Here is a 12,160-nt window from a genome sequence, read left to right as displayed (position 1 = left end):
TGGGAATCCAACTCTTTAACAGTGTAAAAAACTCAGTATGCATGAAATAGCATCCCCCCCCCCCCCCTTTAAATATAGGCTAAGCTGTTTCACATGGATTTTGATCGGATGTCTACAATATTTAACAACAATACTTTAAAATAAAAGTCACTTTTCTGTTCATATATGCATTAGATATCATGATGTTGGCTACAATGAGGATTTTATTTTTTAAATTACCAGGTTAATGGATAATACTATAACTATAGTCTGGTGTGGAGTGCCCTCTGGTGGCTCTCAAGGGCACTCCAGCTGGTGACCGTTACAAATACTAAGTGTTTATCTGCTAAAAATATTGAATCTGTTCACATCTTTGCAATTTTCAAAAGATATGTTTTAAACCTATTATTTTAGAGTTTTATTTTTTCAAATCCTATTTGTTTTCATACAGAGTCAGGTTTCACTTGTTCTGGCGTTGTATTAAATGTGTTGCAATATGTCGCTGTTTAAGTATTATTTGTATCATCATGAACATGAAAGAAATAATACGATCAAACATACAGTCAAATGGGAAACACTTTACAACATGTTACACTACACATTTATTAATATTATTTGAAATAATAACGGTGTATAGTTGTAGCCTATATCCTTGAAGTATAAACTACTCCGTTTGTATCCATTCATTGACATTAAGCATGATCAATAGGCTATGTTTTAAAATTTTGCTCAACATCATGATATTGTATAATGGAAAAGTGATTTTATTTAGAAGTATTGTTGTTAAATATTGTAGACATGGATCCGGTGTACTGACAGAATCATAAACTGAAGATGTCGGTTAAAGGGATAGTTCACCCAAAAATGAAAATGTTGTCATCATTTACTCAGTAAACTTATAAACCTGTAAGAGTTTATCTCTTCTGTTGAACACAAAAGAAGATATTTTGAAGAATGTAAGAACCAGACAGTTGATGGACCTGACTTCCACAGTAGGAAAGAAAAGACTATGGATGGAGTGGACTGGTCATCTGGAAGACTGACATGCTTTTTGGGCCGATTATACATCCCATAAAACATCGGTGGCCCATTCTTTTTTTTTTTTTTTTTTTTTTTGCTTAATTGATGGATCTGGGGTCTTTGTGCCAGCGTAATGCATTTGTCAAACACACACAAAAAAATGTTTGATATCAGTGTCTGGCACAAGTGTGTGTCTATCCAGCAAGACCACCAATCCTGACCACTACATACATAACACATGAAAAATAACCACTGCATACCAAAGTGCACTGCATAAACTACTATAATAACACAAGTTAACTATCTGGGTTCTGGATCTTTTTTGCCCGGACATTAATTTTAGAGTGAATATTAGGAGTGTGCTCCCAAAAACAGTAGCTGTTTTATAATATCTGACTTACAGTAGGATATAGCCTGACACCCATATTTTTATTTATTGTAAATATGTAATTAAATTATACAAACAAAACTGTGATGGATACAATTTGTAATTGATTCAACTTAATAAAAAAAATGTAAAAAAAAATTAAATACTTCACCACTGGCACAAATCTCCTTGTGAATTTAAATTTTTGTTTTCAAATAGAAGTCTTAACAGAATACATTCACATTTTACATTTTACATGACAGAGGATTTTATTCAAAGTGATGTACATTATATTCTATGTTTGCATTGCCCTGCATCAAACTCTTCACATTGGCACTAGTGCAAAACAATCCCTTTGATTTGGTAGATAAATAAAATAGAATAAAAAGCCTTCTCTACTTTCCTCCACAAACGAAAAATGAAGCAGAAAATTTAGTGTAAAATAGTGTAAAATGTATTGTCAAGTATTTTTTTTCAATGTTTTTCTGAACAATATAAATTTTTAGTAGCAATTTATTTCTACACAATCACACCTGCAAAACTGTTTACGTTGGTGACAGTAATAAATTATATATCTGCATATTTAACAGTACATTCATATATTCATAACCTGAGGATGAAGTTCCAACACCCAGCAGACAGAAAGGTCAAAGAGCAACAGTGAAAGCTGAGAAACAGGCACAGTTCTGAAGACAGACGGTTCAGAGCTGCAGTGGATTCAGTGAAGCTGAGATTCAGAGAGTCCACGATGAGCAGAAGTGTGTGACATCACACACACTCACAGACGCTGTCTCTGAGGGAAAACGGGTGTTTTATTTACATTATAAAACATATAGCAATGATTTTCCACAAAGAAATTAAATAAGCTTAATCTTTTGTCTCCCGCATCAAAGGAGGCGTCTTAAAGGTATATCACAAATCAGGTGGCCGTTACAATTTACAGTCAACGTGAATATGTATTAATACATTTATTACATACACTTTTTTTTTAGCAAATGATAAGCACAGATGAAAGAATGGAAACACATTTTACGATTTTTAAAAGATTAAACAACAGTTGTCTTACCGTGAAAAGCTATGATAGGAAAAGACTTATAATAATCATCATAGTGATTGAAGGAATGACAGCTGCAACGACACATCCTTTGTTTGATGCTAATGTGGGGAAAAAATATGTTATAAAACCAATTCCAGGGAAGCATATTTAAATTATCATATTAAGTTTATTAAATGATATCTTGCATTATTAAAGCAACACCAAAGAACTTTTCCTCTTCGGTCCCCCTACAGGTTGGAAGTGGAATTGTCCATTACCGCTGTCGTAAATAATTTAGCCTAACGCAGCCGACCGTCGCACACACGCTCGTTGTTTATCCAGCACCGGCATTGGAATGAATGATGTCCACAGACAAGGTAGAGTATGTTGCATGATTTTATGAAAGTATGATGTATTGCGACATCAGAAACGAAGAAAAACAAAATAATGACTTGTAGAATTGAAAATAATCCAAGATATTTTAAATGAACAAAGATATTTGCTTGACTGTTTTTCCACCCCCTCTTCCTATCACAATGACCATTTGGAGTTCCTAAAGGCACAGAGGGGCTGATAGTGATCTAGGCCTGCAGGCCAAATGTTTGTACTTTGGGGGTCGATGAATTGTCACACCTTTAGTGCAATGGGGGAAGTGTAATTATCTGATTGGTCAGTTTGAATGTCTCACAGTTGGGTTTTAGTCACATGGTCAAGGAAAGGATAAATGACCATTGTAACTGTTGCTCTGTCTCTTTGATGCTCTGGCTCTCTTCTTCTCTGGGTCCCTTTCTTGAGGGCTCTCTCCTTTTGCCTCCTCTCTTTTCTCTCTCTCTCTCTGGTAACATTTTTCATATATGCTGGGTACAATTAATAATATAAGTTATCATCATCTCATACATCTATTTTGTAACTATTTTAAGTGTAACCATAACCATATTTTGTCATTAAACCTTTTCAATTACAACTAATGTGCTAACTAGTTTTGATTTGGTATTGACTTTGAAGTGCTAGGCTACATATTGCAATACAATATCGTCACTCTCTATAGCAACGCTCTCCCACATATTAAGCTATTGTAACTGCACTTATTTCCGTCGTTGGTATATGTGGCAGTGGGTGGAATAGACAAGAAATGTGCAGTTTTCTACCATCTTGCTAATAACGTTTCTTTAGTCATTCGGCAGTCTTGCAACCTGAACCACTGCAGGAATTCCACCCTTACAGACTATTGTAACGCTTGCCTTAAAGCAAGTCAAATTTGTAGTTTCTAATGTCTCATTCGAACTACAGAAACGCTACCTGATCTGGCAAACTTGCATAGTGCGGTTATAGCCCAGGGTTTCTGCAGGTTAGAGGTCGACCGATTCATCGGTCGGCCGATTAATCAGCCGATTTTTTGCATTTTTAACATAATCGGCATCGGCCAGTATCCAAGTGTATCAAGCCGATTATTAGGCGGGCGCATCTGTGGGCAGCCTAGTGTTGTTGTTGTGGAACACGCGTTCGACGCACGCTGCGCCTAGAGTCATTCTCCAGCAGAGTGAGCAGACCTCATCCAGTGCTTAAGGAAGGAGCTAAGTTCCTTGGAGAAAACTCCTTTATATTTAATTAAAAACTTTTGATATGTTACTGCCAACTTAGAGAAAAAACATGAATAGGCGACATGACGTTCGGCTACTTTGAAATTGATAGCGTAGTTGAGGTTGCATTAGCACAGCAGAAGGGTTGCTATCATGTCACAATAAGTAAGCAAGAATTTACAGACAGTGAATCTGAGACTTTTATTTTGTTCTGTTTGTGTGTCTTATATTTGAGAGGGTTGTCACTCAATGCAGAGAAATAAGTAATAAAAAAAGAGACCAACTATATGCTAGTGAAGGACTGGCTTTGCTTTGCTAGCGTCGTTGTCGCTAGGGTTGGGTAGCTACAGACAGACCCGGAGCGAATATCAACGCGCATTTCTGTGCTTCATTTCAGTGCTACTGTTATGTCTGTGCTTCTCTTGGATGCTCTGAAAACGGACGTTAGAATAACAGAAACACCGCTTCGCTGCACTTGACACTAGTCAGCAGTTAACTTTAGCATTCCGTTAGCTAGTAGCTGGATTAAACACGGTTAAAATGCTGGCCAAACAATAGTGTAATGTGTGACTGTATTTCACTGTAGACTAGGGGTGGAACGGTACATGTATTCGTATTGAACCGAAACAGTACAGGCGTCACGGTTCGGCGTTTAAATTTCCACGGAGAATACACGCTATAAAAATAAATAAAACTCGCGTGCAAAGTAATGCGGAACTACTGTTAGATAAGCGGGTTCTTTAGGGACACGGACACCTAATCTGTAGCTCCGGCTGCGATGTAAAGATTGCAATGCTAGAATATGTTGTGTGTGTGTGTGTGTGTGTGTGTGTGTGAGAGAGAGAGAGGCGCGATCGAGATCGAAAAGTCGCGTGTGTTTAAAGTCGCAAAGTGTTTACTTATATTTGTGTGCAAAAGCGAGCGTGTGTGTGTGTGAGGCGCGGGCGCGATCGAACAGTGGAAACATAAAAACATACTCCGTCATTTTGTTTATCAGGACATCATTCAAACTGCAAAGTGTTTAAGTTACTGTTAATTAAAATGTTAAGGAAAACAAATATATTAATCTGAAATGTGGCAAATTAATTTTCAATTCATTCAAGTACAATTACCAAACATATCTCAAGGTCTTTTTGTCTTTTGTACAAGTGCAGATTGGTAAAGTGTTCAATAAATGTTTTTGTTGAGAAATTTTGTCTATCTTAAGTAATTATTTGTGTTACATTTTATCTTTCAAATAGAGGTTAAAAACAAGCACATAATCGGCCAAATATCGGCCAAAATAAATCGGCAGCATTAATCGGCCATCGGCCGACTCGGATTTCAAAAGATCGGCATCGGCATCGGCCTGGAAAAAACCATATCGGTCGACCTCTACTGCAGGTTTCAGTAAGTCAAATTTAAGACCATAAAGATTGAAATTTAAGACCTACACGACACATTATCCAAGTAAGATAGATAGTTACCTCGGGATCATTAGAGTATCTATCTATCTATCTTTCTATCTATCTAGGATTATCTGATGTGAGTGTGTGAGAGAGAGGGAGATATTTTTTTAATAGAAAATTGTACTTTTGCATATTATGCATATTATGCAATATTATGCAAATTATTTTCAATTCTACAAGTCATTATTTAGTTTTTCTTCGTTTCTGATGTCGCAATACATCATACTTTCATAAAATCATGCAACCTATGCAAATGCACTTTCTGTAAGGCTGCTTTGAAACAATATGTATTGTGAAAAGCGCTTTACAAATAAATTTGAATTGAATTGAAATTTGAATATTATACTGTAAAAACACAATTATTGTTGATTTTAGCTGATCATAGTTGATCATAACTAGAGAGGAAATGATGGGATGATTAAAGTGACCAAAACTATCACGGTTATCACAGAATCCTGTACAAAAAGTACTAATACTAAAGAATGAAGTCAATTCAACAAGTTTTATGTCGAAAAACAGCAAATAACAAATTGATTAGCATCAATATGCACTTTTTGTTCACGTAAACATTAAAATACCATTAAAAATGATGGCCAGATTTTAAAAGAGTGTCTTGCAACATGTTATCTACTAACATGAACAAGTTCAAATAAAATTTTGACAAAAAAGGTTTTATACAAAGATAAATATCATATTTCAGCCTTTAAATAATTTTTTTATAAAAAGAATGAGTCAAAAAAGAAAAATGACTGACATTTACACATTAGCTTATATTCATTAGTAGTGTTTGGGGTGCACCCCCATCCTTCATGTTGACTGAGCTTTCAATGTTATGGAAAGGGGTGATTGGTTGGTTCCTGTCACATGACCTGCGGTGCGTTTGCGGCATTCTGAAAAGTTTAGATTTTTCTCGTTGCGCCTGGTAAAAAAATGAGCGCGCCGCCTCAAATATGAGCACAAGCGCGCGCCTACATTTGAACAAACTTGAGCGCGCAAAAAACACGATATGTGAACGGCCTCTGGCGAGCTAGCTCATATCAAGCCACGAGCTATTGGAGGCACGCGAGCGACGTGTTGGAGACCCTGCTCTAGGGCTCCGCTTTGTAGGCTACAACTCGCTACTTTTTTGTTACTTTGTAATAACTTTCTGCGGCCAGCGTTTCTGGAAATGAACGAGGGTAAACACTTTTTTAGACCTGACTAAATGAAATTTAAGACCGCGGATGAAAATCTGGCCGGTTTTAAGACTTTTTAAGGCCTTAAATTCAGAATTTTAGACTTTTTAAGACCCCGCGGAAACCCTGATAGCTGATAGAGGGCCGCAAAGCGAATGCAGAAGTGCCGTTCACCCTGTTACGACTTGATGAACCACTGAAACGATTTTGGAAACATTATTTTAAGGTTAAAAATTATCTTTAGTGTTGCTTTATGCATCTTGCATTATTGAATGATTGCATAATCTAAAGTATATTCTTTTTGCATACAGGTTGTGTTTAGTGTCTGTCCAGCGTCTCACCTTTAAACAGATCTCTCTCATAGACCCGTTCACTGGTCTCCTCACTCACTGCGTTCTGGAGTGTACAGGTGTAGAAGATTTCTGGATTTCCTTTTTTTGTGACATTAATGGACTCTCCTTTCAGTTGGCGCGCTGAACCCGTCAGTGTTTCTCCAGCAGAATTCTTCCAGATGATTGTTTCACTGTACTCACATATTAAATTCACAACACCAGGGTTATTACTCGGCTCTATTTTAATCGCAGGTTTGGGGACCCGTTCTGTGAAAGAAAACAAATATGAACATCCAGTCTATAAAGAAACAAGGAAATCAAACACAACTACACTAGCATTGCAAAAAGTTCTGTGACAGTACCATAGTACAATGATGGTATTAGAGGGTAAAATCCAGTTACTAAACAAAACCATAACTTACAGTGTTTTTTGAACATGTGGTATTCTTGAAAGTATCTTGGAGTACCATGTAAATACCACGGTATTTAATCAAAGTATCATGGTATTACAATCTGATGCCATTATTGTACAGTTACATTGTTTTTCTGTATGTGAGGCCAAGTAAAAAACAACCATAATAATAATAATAATAATAATATGATGCATTTATAATATTAATAATAATGAATAATCAGCATCCACTCACCCATAACAGTCAATGTGAATCTTTGTGCTTGCTCTTTACCGCTGATATCAATGGTATAAACTCCACTATGTTCGACTTTTAGATTAGTAATCGTGATTTGTCCGGTCGCTGTATTAAGAGTCGTGATGCCGTTGAATCTCGGATTTGGGGACTGAGTTTCTCCGTCTTCCCACTCAATCGCCTTAACAGTTCCACCATCTTTAATGTGTTTCCATGTGATGCTGGTGACAGAAGCAGGAGGAGGATGATCTGGACCAAAGGAAACTTTACCACCCACTGCTTTCTTCACCTCTGTACCTAATAATTAAAATATGAGAGAGTATGTTAGTCAACATTCAACAAGAAAGTCTAGTCTAGGTGTGTAATTTCCAGGAAGTGAACATATATATATATATAGCCCTTGCTTGATGGTAAATTAAATTAGAAAATAAAAATAAGGTCAATACAGAAACTCTTCAGTCTCTTCCGTCATTAGATATTCATGAAATTGAGTACAATACTATGATAATAGTTATATAACTAACTTATGGGCAGATTTACTGAGCAGGGCAAATTGAGAGCGCAATCCCAAAACAGCGCCGATGAGACTGTAAAGTTTAGTGAGTGATCTACTGACGACGTGCAAATGAAAGATCAGATCATTTCCATAATGACCAACACAATCTACCAGTAAATCACCTTGCGTGATTCATTTAAATGATCTCCTCACCCATAAATGTTGCGCCTGAAAGATAAACTCATGCAATAATGAAGGTCCACCGCAAAATAACCCTGTCCATCCTTTTCAGAGCTTATTTTTTCACAGCGTGTCTTTATTAAATCCTGACAGTCGTTTTTTTAACGCCAAAAGAGGGTTTGCACTGGAGGAAGCTGTTAGTAAATCTGACCCTAACTGTTCAGGTTTGCCAAGAACGGCGTGTTATTTCCATGAACACTTTAATAACTCACCTGAAACAGCTCCTGTGGTGAAGAACACAATGGCGGAGATCAACGTCAAGAGTTGAAGTGACATTTTTGTTAGAAAAAGTAGCCTACACTTTATTCACTTGACTTCGAGACAGAGACACACACCGGCGTGGTGTGTAAGGTAAGAACAGAGGAAGTTTGAAAACGCATAGCATTGGGTTTGTCTTCCACTAAGTAAAGGGTCACTGCTGCCATCTTGCGTTCATTTCAAATGTGTGAAATTAACCCGTTTAATCCCAAACGTTTCCCAGACATGAAAATATCCAAATGAGGTGTCTTTAGTTGCCCCTTGAAATAATCAATAATAATTTTTATTGTGAACAATTGTGACGGGTGGGATAATGTGTATAGTACGTGTATACATACTGAAAATTCTTATAGCCTATCGGCCCAGTTATTTAACACATTTTAAACTCTTTCACCCACTCTTTAAAAACCTTTATACAACACTTATAGAAATACATTATAGAGATTAAAAAGAAAAATGAATAAAAATACAACCATCTATATTTTCCCACCGGTCACTATTGTTGTCATTAACATCTTTACTCATTCTATGACCACACTCAACAAAACTGAATAATTGTTTAATCATATATTAATACTAAACACTTTAAAGATAATGTGTACCAAAAATCTTTGTAATGTCTTTATGTTAACATTCTTTACTAACCTTTTGTGTTGGAGCTTTCATGCAGACATCATCTATTAAACTGCTCTGGTCATGTGACATTTTGGACTTACCATGTGAAACAACACAACATTTAATTGAGACCCTTTATTCTCTCCATATTTGCCGGAAATGCACTAAAACAGCAGTCAATAACATTTTTAGAGCTTCATAAATGAAGACTTTCTTTACGGTCACTATTGTGACCAGTCTGGCACAACACAAGTGTGTCTGCTTCCAGCAAGACTACAAACCACAACCATAATGCATGAAAAATAACCACACTAGATGCATTCACATTTTACAGAGGATTTTATTCAAAGTGATACATTGCATTCTCTGCTTTTCTGCACAAAAGATAAATGAATAGATGATTTGTTTATTTATACGCTACTCTCTGTTTGGTGCCAGTAAGATATTCTCATCTTGTCCCTCCTTGAAAAAGTATTTGCATATTTAACCATAGATTTATATATTCAGAACCAGAGGAGACAGTAAAAGTTCTGAAAGCACAGACGGTTAAGAGCAGATGCTTTAGTAAAATGTGTCGAGAAGATCCACATGTGGCTTTGCATTTGAAGGTTCATGATGAGTATCAGTCATTCACTCATGAATGTCATTTCTGAGGAGAAAAAAAAAACTGTAAATAATGCTCGTTTTTAAATGTACATTATAAAAAAACATACAGTATTAGTTCCTTGGATGCTGATTGGTCACAGCTGCACAGAACCCATAGAGACCAAGATTATTATATATATATATATATATATATATATATATATAAAGTTGCATACAGTAAAGATTTTTCACAAGGAATAAAGAAAATACACTTACTCTACTAGTGTGTCTCCAACTAGCAGCAGAAACACCTTAAAGAACAACAGTGACAAATTAATCATTTACACTATAGGCATTTACAGTCAACATGAAATTATAATCAACCCTATTTATACTAAATACACATTCTTATTTTTAGTGCGAATGATTAATGAGCTGCTGACAAAATTAAATCCTGTGTAAGTCCTAAGTCCAAGCAAGTCCTGCCTTACAATATCTGCTTTCACAAAGAATGTGACATTATGCAAGTAAAAAAGGTTGCAAAAAGTTAACAGTATTCTAGTGACTTGTTTCAGTTAAAAAAAAATAAAAAAAATAAAAATGAAAAAACAATTAATATTAGCTTTAGAAATGCAATAGAAACTCAAATCATTCCAGAAAAGTGATGAAACATAACAAGAAAAAAAAATTACCACTTTCAATTATGGTTTCATTTATGGCTTAAGGTTTATATATCAGTTACATCACAGTATTTGGATAAAAGTGCACTGCAAGGGAAGATTTTATGCAGATTTTCAACATGTATTTTTAAAATTTTATTGGGTATGCAATATTTCTATGGTAATAACCAAGTTTTCCTCCACTGGATGTCATATATCATAGTAATTGAGTTTTGAGACTGAGAAAGTTGACGAATACATTTATTGATACTATATGGTTATCCGGACCACATGTGATGACCTACTCCAACCCCGCCCCTAAACCTACCTGTCACTGGGGTTACGACCAACCAAGAGCGGTTGTGGTCACGTGTGGTCAGGTGTGGTCCGGATAACCGTATAGTACCACTGATCTATATAATGACATAGTACCCATTTATTATTACATTCTTTAAAAACGAAACACGTCACAAACATAAACTGAGATAGTCGTTTAGATAGACTCAGGGGTAAGGGATGCTTTCATCAAAAATATTATAAAGCTTGGAACAGAATTCATCACAGACTTAAATTCTTTAAACGGAACAGGATATTGGTATATATTCATAAAACTGTCATATGACAAAACATTACAATTAGTTATTACAATTAGTTAATTAGTTAAAAAATTATTAAACCATTTATCAAAAAAAAAATATCGATTTCAAATTTTAATATCTGAATTATTTCATAGGATGTCTACATATACATTTAAATGCATTGACTGCCAGGTTTTTGAGCAACCATAAGAACCGCTGAACCAGCAAGTGAGGGAGAGACGGTACAAATTGAAAATATTGACTATTATTTATGACAATAAAGGTAAACTAGGTTTGGAGGAAGAAAAAGAGGACAGTCAACTGAGTCAAGCTGGATCTGAGGAGGGAGACATTCTCTGCCATTAAGATGGCACATCTTAATTCAGTAGTTTTCTCCTTTTCTCAGTGACCGTTGAAGCTTTATACTACTTCTCTCCCGTCACCAGCCAATCACAACAGGTAAAAAATCCACAGAGTGAATAAGATGGCAGTCATGAGAACCTGTTAGTGGAAAGCATGTCCTCATGATGGGAAAATGCTATCCATCCATCAGGAACAGATGCCCGAGCCACCTCAGCTGGCCCCTCTCGATGTGGAGGAGCAGCGGCTCTACTCTGAGCTCCTCCCGAGTGACCGAGCTCCTCACCCTATCTCTAAGGGAGCGCCCAGACACCCTGCGGAGAAAGCTCATTTCGGCCGCCTGTATCCGGGATCTTATCCTTATCTTATCCTAACAGCTCATGACCATAGGTGAGAGTTGGAACGTAGATTGACCGGTAAATCGAGAACTTCGCCTTGCAGCTCAGCTCCTTCTTCACCACGACAGACTAGTACATCGACTGCATTACTGCAGAAGCTGCACCGATCCGTCGGTCAATCTCCCGTTCTATCCTTCCCTCACTCGTGAACAAGACCCCAATATACTTGAACTCCTCCACTTGAGACAAGAACTCTCCAACAACCTGAAGCGGGTAAGCCACCCTTTTCCGACTGAGAACCATGGCCTCGGACTTGGAGGTGCTGATTCTCATTCCAGCCGCTTCACACTCGGCTGCAAACTGTACCAGTGCATGCTGGAGGTCCTGATGCGATGAGGCCAACATGACAAGATCATCCGCAAAAAGCAGAGAGGAAATCATGTGTTC

At 36.7% G+C, this 12,160-nt stretch overlaps 1 protein-coding gene across 5 annotated transcripts in view; it reads right to left on the bottom strand.

Moving 5' to 3' along the window:
• The window catches only part of LOC307146818 (CD48 antigen-like), a 122,194-nt gene that overhangs the window by 69,049 nt on the left and 40,985 nt on the right, over nt 1–12,160 (bottom strand). Inside the window, exons 1-5 of one of the 5 annotated variants that reach the window (XM_079851112.1) lie at nt 8,533–8,707; nt 7,585–7,881; nt 6,947–7,204; nt 2,433–2,521; nt 1,409–2,159 (exon numbers count right to left, since the gene is read on the bottom strand). The exons of 2 other annotated variants lie outside the window; for them this stretch is intronic. In XM_079851112.1, the coding sequence (XP_079707238.1) occupies nt 2,442–2,521; nt 6,947–7,204; nt 7,585–7,881; nt 8,533–8,596 (699 nt within the window). In that variant the 5' untranslated portion in view covers nt 8,597–8,707 and the 3' untranslated portion in view covers nt 1,409–2,159; nt 2,433–2,441. Of the gene's footprint in view, nt 1–1,408; nt 2,160–2,432; nt 2,522–6,946; nt 7,205–7,584; nt 7,882–8,532; nt 8,708–12,160 lie in introns of those variants that run through there. 2 more of the 5 variants (XM_079851120.1, XM_079851115.1) reach the window with 2 other exon arrangements.

Source organism: Squalius cephalus (assembly GCF_949319135.1).
Source record: "Squalius cephalus genome assembly, chromosome: 2".
Classification (NCBI taxonomy): Eukaryota; Metazoa; Chordata; class Actinopteri; order Cypriniformes; family Leuciscidae; genus Squalius; species Squalius cephalus.
The sequence above is the reverse complement of the archived record's forward strand: the minus strand, read 5'-3'. Positions and strand labels throughout refer to the sequence as shown.